The sequence below is a fragment of the Amblyomma americanum genome, chromosome 5, assembly GCF_052857255.1.
Source record: "Amblyomma americanum isolate KBUSLIRL-KWMA chromosome 5, ASM5285725v1, whole genome shotgun sequence".
NCBI classification, from domain to species: domain Eukaryota; kingdom Metazoa; phylum Arthropoda; class Arachnida; order Ixodida; family Ixodidae; genus Amblyomma; species Amblyomma americanum.
Window position 1 is genome coordinate 153,986,458 of NC_135501.1, and position 14,058 is coordinate 154,000,515.

Consider the following 14,058-nt stretch of genomic DNA (forward strand, 5'->3'; position numbering starts at 1 on the left):
ATGCAGTTACCCCTTCCTGCCTGAGGTCCAGCCACTTGTTCCTCACAAGCTTCCTAATCTGTCCTCCTCACCTGATTTCCTGCCGTCCTTAGCTACGCTTGGCTTCTCTTGGAATCTCTCCACTACACGGAACCAGTACTGGTTGTTTTTAATTCACTTTCAGTGCTCGGCACCTTTTCTTGTTCTTGATTTTAGTTGCAAATAATTAACTATTGTTTGTTCGCTCATCCACTCTCGCTTCTTCACTCCCCAAGTTGCTGTTATAGTTTTACCTTCCGAACCGCTGTCCTGCATCCAAGGTCTTCCATTCAATACTGCCATTGTGTGACACGCTGGGGACGCCCGATTATGCGTCTGGCAGGTGGGCGTTTTCATCTAGACATTGCCACCCATCACTCACAGCGTGCCGCTTAAAGGATCTAACAAGCAGTGTGACGTAATATGTATTGCTCTCCCTACTGCGACTTGCAGTTAGCCCGTATAACTGGTCATTCATAGAAGAAAGGCTGCATGCACTTTCTGCTTAATAGGCATCTCCGACTGTTTTACGCTTGCTCGACATATGTTGGTTCTCACAGAAACTGGTAAGCTGATTTTTTATGCAACAGCATTAAAGGCATCCTAGGAAAAAAATGATCCGCTTGTCGCATAATCCTCTCGAACGAAAGTGCGTCACAAGACCGGGAGCGAAAACAATTACGTTTCGTTGTATCCTCAATGCATCCGTGTAGGCACCTCTAGGCACCTTTGCGGAAGATTTTTTGCACCGGCTTGATGACTCGTGTAAAAATGACTCTTGTGACATTCCTTGGGTGCTACGAGGTACATTCCTTGTGTGTGCATCGAGTTGGGGCTTAAGGCCGCCCCTCTTTTCCAGCTGCATACCTTCGCAGAAAGCAGGACGCCGGCACACGCGGAAACCGAGAGCCCCCGAGTACATACGGGGAACGAAAATTGTCGCTTGACGCACGGACCCCCTCCCCCCCCCCCCTTTCGACGTGGGCTATCGCCGGGAAGGCACCCACAGCTTCCCGCGGTGCCTCGTGAACAAAAGCGCATTCCCAGAAGGGCCGTGACGGACACCTGTCAGACGGACAGGCAAGACTCGCCAAGAATGTGGGAAAACAGGGGCGACCCTTAATCTGGTTTCCCGGAGCGACAGACGAACCCCTTCATGATTATTAGCTGTGTCCCGCCGTCGGTAGCGCGGCAGCATCGAGGGCGCTTTCGCCCCCTCCTCTGTTGCTGACGAACGACGCGGACCGATGGTGGGTGGCGGTATGCATGCCTGAGGCAAGGATTAGCTCCGAAGGGAGAGCCTGTGGATACTCTCACTTGAGAGAGAGTGGTGACGTTTTTGTTGTTTATTTAGTCTGTATTGTTAACAAGAATCTGGGTTCGAGGCTAAGCCCAACCCAAGGGGTTGTCCCCATCTCGCATGTTATTTTTTATTGGAGAATTGATGCTTTGGGCGGGCCACTCAAAATGACCGCCTTTAGTCCTTTGTTAATCAAGTGCTTAAAAGCGCATGTAAACGGATGCAGTCCAGTCTGAGCTGGGGCTCCATGCTTAGCATGTAATGTGATGCTACTTAGGCACTAACCTGCCCGGTCGATGAGTAAAGTAGTGCAAAGTTTGTTCTTTTGTAAATTCAGTTCTGCTTTTTCCAGTTTAACTCTCTGTATATGTATGTTGTAAAATTATGCTCTGCTGTCATCATCTACAAGCTCGCCTCCTGTTCATCTTCCAAGCCGAACGACACAAGAGGAAGGGTTTGTGAACCATCCTCGAAGAAACGGACGACTATTGAAATTCTACTGCATACACGCTCAGGACGACATCGTTCGCCAAGAGGGCCTTCAGCGCCGAAGCCCGACGGCGTGCAGCTTCTGCCAGCAACCGCTCGAGCCCAACTCCGGAGCCACTCCATCGCCCCCATGAAGTCGTTGGCACGTAAGCTCGGACGCCCCAGCCTCTGATGTATAATCTTAATCATGTGTAATTATTGAATATACCTGTTTGTTTAAACTGAGCCATACGGTGTCTCTTTGCCTCTCCGTCCCGTGTGGACCTGCGCATTATGGGGGTCATCACACTGGTGTCAGAAGTGGGGTCTCAAAAGCAAATGTCCTCTGAATGCTGTGACATTCTTGACTTCAAAATTGTAATCAAAAGGGAATCACGGGACTGATTGTGGGACTTTTACCCCCATTTGAGAGGCTTGAGGCACTGGAGGGCTTGAAAAAAAAATGACTGTATCTGAGGGAGCTCCCACTCCACAGCCGTCGCTCGGAGCAAGCATGCTGGCATTAGGAAGCGTCATTCCGACGTTTACGGGAGATAAGACAGGGGTTCCAATCTGCGATTTCTTTTCCATGCTAGAAGAGATTGGGAAAATGGGGGGATGGTCCGATGCTCAAATGCTGGGAATGGCGAGGTGTAAGATGGCAGGAGCTGCTCATGATTTTGCCTGGCGAGACGAAAAAGTAAAATCCACAAAATCATTTGCGGAATTTAAGAAGCTCGCGTTTGAGCATTTCGACACTGAACCACGTCACGTGCGGGTACAGAGGTTCCGTGACGCCGGACAGATGGTAGGGGAGGACGTGCGAACATTTGCGTCGCGGCTTCAGCGCCTAGCACGCGATACGTTAAGCAGGGAGGAGGAAGGAGACCAGCTAAGGAAGAAATACGCGGAGGATATACTTAAAGAGGAAATGACCGCTTTGTTCGTGGCTGGTCTGCAAGACCCCGTGCGCCGGTTCGTGCTCTCGCGCAAGCCGAGCAATTTCGACCAAGCCGTGGAGGCCGCATTGGATGAGGAACGAAATGAGGCGTTAACGACAGCCGCAGTGAGAGTACGCGTCATAGAGAGAGCGGTGCTCAACTCTGAGGTTGCTCTCTTGACAGAGCGGTTAGATCGCTTGGAACAGCTGCTAACTCAGCAGGTAGAACGCCAGGTTGAAGCGCGCGCTCAACAGCGCCCATTCGCTGGAAACCGGAGACCGCCACAAAGCTACAGGCGCGGTATGCGAGATTTTGAAGAAATCGTATGCTTCGCTTGCCAGGGTCGCGGACACATCGCCAGGTTCTGCCAAAACGTGCGCCGTGGGGAGCCACAAAGAGAAGCAGGCGAGACACGCCCTAAGCAAGCCGACAGCGGGGCTCCAGATATCGAGACAAAAAACTAGTTAGTCCTCCCCAGCCTGAGGAGCGTGGGGAGGGAGCAGTAGATGATGAGGTGGTGGTAGTTTGTGGTGCCGACGAGGCATGCCCTGTTGTGCGTTGCAAGTTAAATGGTTGTTGCATGGAATTGTTGATAGATACGGGGTCAAAGGTGACATTGCTTAAGGAGAGCAGTTTTAACACGCTTCGAAGGAAGGGGGACCGCGAGGTGTTGGAAGCGTCTGGTGGTATGGCAACCAAATTTGTAGGCATAACGGGGGATCCTCTTGGCATAAGTGGACTCTACCGGTTACACTTCTCTCTCAGCGGAATTGCATTGGAGCACCCCTGCTACATATGCCCGGACACGGTGTCTCTGCCAAACGGAGTGTCAGGTATATTAGGGCAGGATTTTTTGAGAAAAGGGAAGGTAGTAGTCTCATTCTCTGAGGAAGAGGTTAATGCGGGCGGCTCAAAAGTTCCGTTTTTGAACAGGAGAAGGGCTGAGATTCGCATTACCGATATTGACACCCGTCAAACAGTGGGATCATTGGAGAAGGTATATTCGCGGGTTGCCGTCCGGCTGGTCGAGGAGGCGGTCGTCCTTCCTTGGTCGGAGCACATTTTGTACGCGTTTGTGCCTTCAGATGTAGAGAGCGGCGCCGTGGGAGTGCTTGAGCCGGTCGACTCTCTCAGCAATGGCCTGAAGGCAGCCGCGTGCCTCGTGACAGTTAATGACGCCCACAGAGTGCCCCTACGGGTGGTTAACTGTAGCCAGCAGCCACTGAGCCTTCCCAAGAACAAAACATTGGCTTTCTTCACCTCTGCGATAGAGCAACGTGAGCCCACCGATACGGTACTCGCAACTGTAGAGCATGCTAGTCCTTCGGCTGCTCCAAAGGTGTCGTTCGATCTTTCTCACGTAAAATCCAGGGAGAGGGAGGCTCTGGCTGGTTTGCCGAACGACTACTCGGAGGTATTCGCCGCGTCCAACCTGGATTTGGGCTGCTGTGGCGTTAAAAAGCACAGGATAGAAACCGGCACTTCATCGCCCGTTTACCAGCGTGCGTACAGGATTCCTTACTCCCAACGTGAGGAGATGGAGCGGCAGGTGCAGGACCTGATTGATCGCGGCATTGTCGAACACTCAAAGTCACCCTGGGGAGCACCAGCACTATTGGTGGAAAAGCCAGATGGCTCGTATCGATTGGTAGTGGACTACCGCAAACTAAATGCCGTAACTCGCATCGATCCATAACCCATCCCCAATATACAGGAGACGCTTTCTCAGCTGGGCTCTGCCAGGTACTTCACGGTGGTGGACATGGCGGCGGGATTCTGGCAGATAGCAATGGATCCGGCAGATGCCGAGAAAACGGCATTCAACACGCCCTCAGGGCACTATGAATGGAAAAGAATGCCGATGGGTCTGGCCAACAGCCCTGCTGTCTGGCAGAGAACCGCTGATGTTATCCTGGCAGGTCTTCTGGGGAGGCTGTGCTTCGTGTATATGGATGACATTATCATATACAGTGACAGTTTTGATAACCATTTGCGCGATATTGAGCAGGTTTTGGTGCGACTAAGAGCAGCGGGTCTCAAGCTGAAGCCCTCTAAGTGCCAATTCCTCAAAAACGAGGTGAAATACCTCGGGCACGTTGTTTCAGCTGACGGCGTGCGACCGCACCCTGAGAAACTAAGGTGTGTCTCGGATTTTCCATCCCCGACTAGCGTCCGCCAGGTCCGGCAGTTTCTCGGCCTGATCGGTTACTACCGAAGGCACATAGAGGAGTTCGCCAAGCTCGCTAAGCCGCTCAGCGCCTTAACAGCCAAAAATGTCGCCTTTCGCTGGGACGAAAACGCGGAGAATGCTTTTGGGGCCCTGAAAAGGAAGCTAATGAGTGCACCGCTGTTGCGCCACCCGGATTTTAGTTTGCCCTTCGTTATGGCCACAGATGCGTCAAAGTTCGCAGTTGGTGCCGTGCTATCTCAGGTTATCGAGGGCAAAGAACATCCCGTTGCTTTTGCTAGCCGACAGCTGAGCCCCACAGAGCAAAAGTACGGAGCTACGGAAAGGGAGTGCCTCGCCGTTGTCTGGGCAGTAAAGCACTTCAGATGCTACCTTTACGGCCGCAAATTCAAGCTAGTCACAGACTGCCATCCTCTGAAATGGGTGATGAGTGTCAGGGACCCTAGCTCGCGACTCGCTAGATGGAATCTACACCTGCAGGAATACTGCTTTGAAGTTGAGCACAAGTCAGTAAAGACACATCTGAATGCTGATGCACTCAGCCGCACAGCTGCCGTGGCAGCTATAGATGAGTTTGTCCCCGTAGTCGACCCCGCCGAATTACGCACAGAGCAGTGCAAAGATCCTGACCTGAAGCGAATAATCGAAAGCTTAGAGGGCGCACCGTCTCACCCCGAACAGCTAGGTTATTTCATTGGCAAAGACGGCTCCCTGTGTCGGCGCACGAGGCCAACCAGGAAAGGGAGACCAGAGAAAACCGCTTGGGAGAGAGTCGGCATACCTCGGTCGTGGACAGAAAGGGTTCTTCGCGCGTTTCACGATGCGCCATGCGCCGGTCATTTTGGCGTAGCGAAGACACGCAGGCGTGTGGAGCGTTTGTACTTTTGGAGTGGCATGCGACAGGATGTTAGAGACTACTGTGCGAAGTGTCATTCCTGTCTCGAAAGAAAAACACCCAAGGGACGAAGACCAGCTCCTATTCAGCCGTTCCCTGAGGTTTCGGCTCCCTTCGAGCGGACAGGTATGGACATAATGGGCCCCTTGCCCACGACCACTTCCGGAAACAAGTACATTTTAGTATTTGTCGATCACCTTTCAAAATACGCGGAAGCGGTAGCACTCCCAGATCAGAAGGCAGACACGGTTGCAAGAGCATTTGTCGAACAGATCGTGCTCCGACATGGACCCCCGAGGCAACTCTTGACAGATCGGGGAACGAACTTCGTGTCGCAGCTAATGAGGAGAGTTTGCGAGCTGCTTAAGATCGCTAAGAAGCAGACAACACCGTACCATCCGGCTTGCAACGGCGCGGTGGAGCGACTGAACCAAACCGTGGCCGGGTTCCTGTCGCATTTTGTTTCGCGCGACCAGCGGGACTGGGACTTGTGGCTCCCGTATGCAATGTTTGCCTACAATTCCGCAGCACACGAGAGCACGGGCGAATCGCCATTCTTTCTTCTCTACGGCCGAGACCCGGACCAGCCTAGTGAAGTGCCAGAGGGCCCCCGTCGTGTCCCATACGCTTCACTGGACGACTATAAGGTTGAGCTAGAATCGCGCTTGCAAGTGGCGAGGGACATCGCAAATGAGTCCTTAAAGAAAGCGGCGAAGCGCAGGAAGGAGGTGCACGATCGCAGTGCTAGAGACGCGCCGTTTGATGTGGGGGACAGCGTGTACATTGAAAACTGCCAAAGGCAGATTGGGCTAGCTCGTAAGTTCCAGACGAAGTGGAGAGGACCGTGCGAGGTTGTCGAGAAGCTTTCTCCGGTAAACTTCAGAGTCCGAGAGTGAACCGGCGTTTGATAAGGATACACGCAAATCGCCTCAAGTCGGCACCGGTTCAGTATTCACGAAATGAGGAAAGGGAAAGCGCGGATTTTGATGGGGACAGAAGTGAAGCGGAGCGCGCAGATAGTTCGCAAGAAACGCCCTCTCCTGCATTTGTTCGGCAGGCGCCCGAGGTGACGGCCGGAATGCCACCGGATTTACTTCATGCATTGCTAGAAGAAGAAGCGCGCGAGGTTGCCGCGCAGATAACGCCAGGAGAGGCTCCTGCCACGAGCCCTCGCGAGTCCCAAAGCAGACAAAGGGTCACAGACTTACTTACCCCCGTATTCTTAAACAGACCTCCACTTGAAATTTCACTCGAGTTGCTCCTCGAAGCCCGTTTCGTGCTTCTTAAACCCTCCTCCACTCCTACCGGCCCTCGAACGGAGGAACTCCTCCACGCTCTCCTCCGAAATCTCGAGGTGGCGCTGCTGCTACCTTGAACGCCTCCTCGACCGAAGCGTCCCCCCTCAACCGTGTTGAGATGGCTGCCGGCTCGCTCGCCGAGTTCGCCGAACGTGTGCTACGTGTGGACGAACTGTTCCACGACGGCGCCGACGATAGCGAAGCTTCAGTTGTGCCACGACGGGCGTTGCGGGACAGAATAAACCCGCTCGAGCATTTCAGCGATGGGGAGTTCCTATCCCGGTACCGGTTTTCGAAGGACAACGTGCGAGAGCTCCTGAAGTGCCTGCCCATGGAAGAAAGCGTCAGCAATCGCGGTCACCCGCTACCACCGATGCTTCAGCTGGCCATTGCACTTCGATTTTATGGAAGTGGAACGTTCCAAGTCGTCACCGGTGACTTGGTAAATGTTTCGCAACCGACGGTGTGCCGTGCAGTGGAACGAGTATCCACGCTGATCGCGGCACATATGTTCCCTCGAACTGTTAAGTTCCCCGCTACTGCAGCCGAGTTTCAAGCGGACACGAGAGACTTCTACCGCCTTGGCCGTTTCCCTGGGGTGACTGGGTGCATAGATTGCACCCACATTAGAATCAAGTCTCCTGGCGGGCAGCTCGGAGAGGTATACCGCAACCGGAAAGTACTTTTCGATCAATGTGCAGGTGAGCCCATTTTTCTTTTTGCAATACTTTATCGCGTTCTAGGTGGCATTAAATTGTACTAACGCGCGTTGATATAGAACAAACTTGAGGGCCACTTTTCTTCACATTGCCCATCTTAGCTGTCGTCTTCTTCAAATAATGTTCATGTAAATATTGACCAAAAAAAAAAGATCGATCTCTTGGCGTGCTGAACCTGCACTGCATCACTTTTCAAGATTGGAGGGTCCGGTTTAATTATTGCGTGTACGTATACGCAAACCCCTTTTACGTCCAAAGCGACTACTATCAATTCATCAGTGATGAAGGTATTTTTTGTACAATATTTTTGTTATGCCTCAATATTTGCCTTGCGTTGTATAAACACCAGCACATCTAATGAATTTACTCTCTATTTCTTAGCTAACATTGTATATATAGGAGCAATAATTTGTTTTCCGCATTGCTTGTTTTGCATTTCATTCTTCCTGCACCCTTTTCAAATGCCTGTATGACCCCGAGAGTAAAAATAAATAAATACCATGAATGTTACCTAGCGTTCCTGTTACATGATGCACCAAATTTTCACTCGCATTGAAAGTAAACAACTTGCACCATTTCAATGAAAGTGCTAATTTTTCTGGCTCTTGTTTCCTGTAAAACATAGAACCTAAGTTTTATGAATATATATTAATTGCTGAAGAGTAGAGTGATCTGACATGTAGGCACAAAAATTTATTTTCATTTCCTGAGAATATTTTCACGAAAGAGACATAATATTTTATCCTCAGGCAATCACAGGGCCAAGGCTTGAATTTTATGACTTGGTCGTCGGCTGGCCTGGATCAGTTCATGACAGCAGGATTTTTGACAACAGCCGTGCACGGGTCCTCTACGAGACAAAACGAGTTCCTGGGTTGCTGCTGGGAGACGCAGGTTATCCCTGCATGTCATTTTTAATGACACCTCTGGCAGATGCCAACCCGCCAAATACCCCAGAGGGCAGGTAAGTACAAGAGGGAACGTAGCACCATAGTTTCTTTGATTGAAGGCAGCACAAATGTACGAATGTCATCTCCTTTTGTTGCTGTACTGCTCCGTAAACACTTTACATCAAAGAGTGGAATCTTCATTTTTATTTGTTACTGAAACACATAATTTTTCCATGCTTTTCCCATTTTTTCATTCAAATTCAACAAGAAATAAAAATTCAGATTTAGTATACATTTGCCACCAGTTGACGGACAACGCCCCTGAAGCTGTCTTGCTACTTTCCGAGGCGTGCAAATGTAATTACAGCTTTATTATTAGCTGCAGAGCGGCCACTGAGAAAGTAATGCGCAGACTGCTGTGCTCTTCAATTTAGCACATCTATACAAATTTTTACTTCGAACTGCTGGTCTTTCACGCAGGTATCAGGCGGCCCACATCAAAACGAGAAATAGTCTGGAGAGGGCTTTTGGAGTTTGGAAGCGCCGCTTCCCATGCCTAGACATGGGCCTCCAGAACCGCCCTGAGCGCTCAGCAGTTATAATAACTGCTTGCGGCGCCCTTCACAATCTCGCCGTTCTACGGAAGGACCCGGAGCCACCTGCTGTGGCCCTCCCCGTTATCCAGCAGCCACAGCCCAGCGTACAACCACAGCAGCTTCATGTGCCACCGCAGCTTTCTGCCGACACAGTGAATGGCTCTCGTGTTCGGGTGGGGCTTATAGCCAGATCGTTCCGTTAAATGTCCCAATTACCTTCTCCGAAAATGTACACGATACTTTTCTAGTGTTAGAGAACCGCTATTTTTATGGCATTTGCAGTGTTTTTGTCTATTTCTTTGAACTGGGTTCTCTTATAGCATATAATGTCATCATCAGCTGAACCTCGTCCATGGGAGGACGCAGGCCTCTCCTGTATCTTTCCAATTAACCCTGTGCTGTGCCAGCTGCGGCCACCTTGTTCTTGCAGAATTCCTAATCTTATCAGCCCACCGTACTTTCTGCCGCCTTCTGCTATGCTTACCTTCTTTTGGGATTCATTCCGTTACCAATGGCCCAACATTTATCTTGAATTCACATTACATTCCCTGTCCATGCCCATTTCTTCTTGATTCCAGCTTGGACATTACCAACTCACGTTTATTCCCTCATTCATTCTGCACTTTAACCGCTACTTCTATCATTTTCCTTTCCATAGTTCGCTGCACTATATCTGCCCCATAGGTTATAGGCTTTGCCCCACAAGATATGGCTGTTGAGGAATACTAGTAAACTGCCATTCATGGCTGGAGAGTGCCTGGCAAATGTGCTGCACCATCATTCTTATTCTCCTAGTTAGTTTACACATGTGGTGCAGATCTGTGGTCACTATGCTCTAAATAGGTGCGTTTACCTTACAACTTTAATGCTTTACTGCCTCTTGTCGGCTGTTCCGTTCTGAGTGTTAACATTACTGAAGATCTCAATATGCATTTTTACTCCCACCGTTCTGCTTCCTTTGCTTTGCTTGTCTTCGACCATGTTTGGAAGTTTGTTCTCAGCTACTTAGCAGTGAAATATTTTTCGAAAATCTGAGATTATTAAGGCATTCGCATTCAATTTCATCCTCAGTTGTTTCCTCTCGAGTTCTCTGAAAATATCCTGGAAGCACGTGAGGAATAGTACTGGAGAGAACGCGTCTCCCTGCGTGACACCCTTCACAACTGGTATTTTGTCACTTTCCTCGTGAACTATTATGGCACCTTCCAATTTCTGCCAACGAAAGATTTCTTTTGGCTGCTTTTAGGCTACTTCCTTATTTTACTGCTTGATCCTTTCCATATTATATTTCCTTATGCTGTTTATACATGTGCAAGTGTGCTAAATAAAGAACATTGTTTTTAAGAAACTGAAGGAACATGCAAATACTGTACGACTGCATCAAAATGACGACAGTGTTGGTAATTGTACACAGAAGTGTTCCGAGACAAATATGTACAAGTTAATTTTATTTCTCTATTTAGCGCTTCAGTGCTTCTAACTGCCGCTTTTTGATTTCAAAATCCAGAGAAAGCAGCTTGCGCTGCATTTTGTTTTTGAGCCGCTGCTCGGCCAGCTGGCTCCTGCGGAGTTGTAGGTCGAGTTGGTGTAACTCTTCCTTCCGCCGGTCCTCAGCTTCAATAGCCTTAATTCTGGCTGCTACTTCAGGAGCCAGTGTCCGCTCCACCGCAGCAACTCGGGGGCCACCTGCCCTCGTGCGAGCAATTTGTGCTGGTGTGATGTCCTCAGACACACTCTGGCACGACGGCACGACAGGCACGAGCACTGTTGGTCTGCCTGCACTGAGGCACTCTTCCTGAACAGGAAGTGCCTCGTCAGTTAGTGGTCGGCTGTTCAGCCATGGTGACGGTGCTGCCTGCATTGATGTGGGTGCAGGAACCTCGCCTGCAAAAACATGCACACACATACAATACCTTCATGAGAACTCTGCAATGCTGTAACAAAATTGGTGGGCTCTTATGCTTACATACATACTACTGTGATATGACATGCAAAGAACAAATAAGACCATAAACAGAGGCTATTCAGACCATAACAGGGAACCAAAAACAAATGCTTTACATGGTCGCGACTATTGTAGACATCTAAAAACAAACTTCTCAACATGTATGTGACATGGCGAAAAATGGACCCAGTACGAGCCCGCCAAGAAGTCCTGATAAATATGTGGCCCGCCTGCTTGAGCACGTGCACATACCACGAGCAGAAAATAACTAGTGTTTGATGCAGTGCCGCTCGATAGCCGAGCACCAGTTGCGAATTGAATCTGGGATGCTGCGCCCACGTATCGACAGGTGCGAGGAGCTGTGTAAACGCCCGTGTAATGCGGCATGTAAGCGGGCGTTAAAGAATCCCTTGCAGTTGAAATTAATCCATAGCCCTCCCCAACAACGTCTTTCTCAGCCCAGGCTTTGGACTTCATGCACGAGGAAAACTAACCGTGACAGTTGTAACTAGTATTTAAAGAGGGCAGCCTTACTTACTGGAAAAGTCGTCTTGGCTTGGTTCGTTGTCATTTACCATCGCCTCCAATAATGCAACAGGTGGCAGGGACAGCACTGCCTCGCTGACATGGGCCCCGTCGCTGTCAAAGGGATTTGGCAGTCTGGTCGCCATATGGTCGGCGACTGCACCAACCAGTTCTGTTGCCGGACTCATTGGCCGGCATTCAAGGGTACCGCCACCTGCACCAAAATTATTAATTGTACATATCCTACAGCACAATCTGCGCAGTGAAACACACTGAGGTGAAGTGCATTCTGTGCGCAGCACGCAATGCTTGAAAAGGAAAAACAAACAAAATCGCTAACCAGTAGAGTACCACCAGTAATGTTTTGCTCAAAAGTAGTACGCAGATTTTTAACAATTTTTCACAAAAATTCACAATAAGAAAAAAGATTGCATTTATGCTTAAGGACGGAAATGCGAAAGCCTTCCCTTTTTCTCTTGCTCCCTCTGTTCCTTTTTTTAGTTGGAAACTTCTTATTTCATTTATTTTGTAGTTGCTTGTTTTTCATTTTTTAAATTTGTTTTTTATACTAAGTAAGCCTTGTCGTGCATTTACATCGTTTTTCATCGAATCGGTCGCACAAAACCTGCTTCAAACACAGCAATTTTTATTTCATTATTTCAATTTAATTAACTAATTACAATTCATCAACCAAACTTTTCCCACTTCAAGATCTACTCGCGCACTGCCTAACTCAAACTTTTGCATATTTATCTCCACAGAACGACATAACCGTGCACACAGAATTCGCGGACACGTTTTGCTGATTCGAAGTAACCATATAATTTTTGCGCATTAATAAATAATGCCAAATTGTTAGGATTAAAATGATGTCAGAAGATGAAACGTGCGAACATGCAGGAAAATGTATGGGACAGTTTTTGAATGTAAAACTGTTTCGCTCACCTGTCCGAAAGATTTCCCTCGTTTCTTCAGACTTCTTCTTTTTCCACCGGGACTTCATATTATCCCACAGTTTTCGTAGCTGTGCTACACACACAGTGCGTGTGCCGGCCAAGCTATTGTAATCTTCGCAAAGCTGAGACCAGGCTTCATCCTTTGCCTTTTTAGTGGTATTGTCCGTTCGTTTGTTTTCTATCACGTCGCGATACTTCGCCATAATGTTCCTAAACACGTGGCGTTCATCTACGGTGAAGATGAATCGCGGACAGGCGGGTCGTTTCTTGGCGCGCTGGGTTGCGTCAGAAGCGGATGCCGATGGTGTCGTGCTGAAGTCCGAAATGTCGAGATCAGACATTGTGCAACCAAAAAGAAAAAGAAGGGCAGACACAAAAACACGTGCACACACGAACAGTCGAACACGCGCAAGCACAGACACTGCAACAAAGCTGCAAGAAGCGAGTCAGGAGCACAGCAAACGGACGAGAACACGCGGCGAGCAAGCGGAGAAACGAAAGAGGGAGCGTAACAAAAATGCCGCGCCGAACAGCTGCGACTGCTGTGGTTGCCAGACAGGTAAAGAAAACTGGTTATTTCTTCTGAAAGTACACGTTTTTTTATGGAAAAACAAAATATATGCATTTTTATTGTTTTTACCTTGCAGTTTACCACTAAAATAGACAAATTACTTCTATATTACCAAATAGGTGGTGTTTTATTTGCATAAATTTACAATACTCTCGTCATCGGCAGTTTCTTTCTTCTCCTCGAAAGCACTGGAGTGGAGGAGGGCTACTCGGCCAGCTCCTCGATGGAGGAATGTTCGAGGTGTGTTCAAGAAGCGCGACTGCTCCTCGGGCCGAGGATGAGCGCTCTCCTCCACTCCCAGGAGTGGAGGCGCAGCGTCGAGTGGAGGGTTGTTTGTGAATACGGGGGTTAGTATGACTCATGAAGGCCGATATCCGCTGCGAAATCGGAAAGCTAAGTCGGACTAATGGCGTAAACAGAGCGGAGTTTTGAACTGGTTAGAATTGTGTAATGCCACAGCTCATAACATTGCTATGTGCTTATGTGTTAAGTTATCGGAGTTGGTAGTTAAACCTTTCTGTCATTAAGTAACACCTTCACAGGAGAGCATGCGGAGCGCATGCAGAACCTGCCCTACTTCCTTTCGTTATCTATATTTTTGTCTGTGCCGTGATCGTGCTAGAAGTGGGAGCTCCTTTATAACTGTGGTAAATTTATTTCGTCCAGTTTGGACTAGAAAGGAGAGGCTTGGGTGCTGAGTTTCATGTTTATCTGTAAAAGAAGATCAGTGCTGCCCCTGGAGACGCCA

At 49.1% G+C, this 14,058-nt stretch overlaps 1 protein-coding gene across 1 annotated transcript; it reads right to left on the reverse strand.

The window, feature by feature from the left end:
• Positions 1-10,672: 10,672 nt before the first annotated feature.
• LOC144135188 (uncharacterized) lies at positions 10,673-13,221 on the reverse strand. Its single transcript, XM_077667931.1, has 3 exons — positions 12,729-13,221; positions 11,797-11,997; positions 10,673-11,197 (listed from the first exon to the last, which is right to left on the reverse strand). The coding sequence occupies exons 1-3, from the start codon at positions 13,078-13,080 to the stop codon at positions 10,773-10,775; spliced, it is 978 nt and encodes a 325-aa protein (XP_077524057.1). The 5' UTR covers positions 13,081-13,221; the 3' UTR covers positions 10,673-10,772.
• Between the last annotated feature and the right edge of the window lie 837 nt (positions 13,222-14,058).

Coding starts and splice junctions, on each gene's coding strand:
- LOC144135188 (XM_077667931.1), bottom strand. CDS start 13,080: ATGTCTGATCTCGACATTTCGGACTTCAGCACGACACCATCGGCATCC. Junction 11,998..12,728: donor GAGGGAAATCTTTCGGACAG/GTGAGCGAAACA, acceptor ATTTTGGTGCAG/GTGGCGGTACCCTTGAATGC. Junction 11,198..11,796: donor AAGCCAAGACGACTTTTCCA/GTAAGTAAGGCT, acceptor ATGTTTTTGCAG/GCGAGGTTCCTGCACCCACA.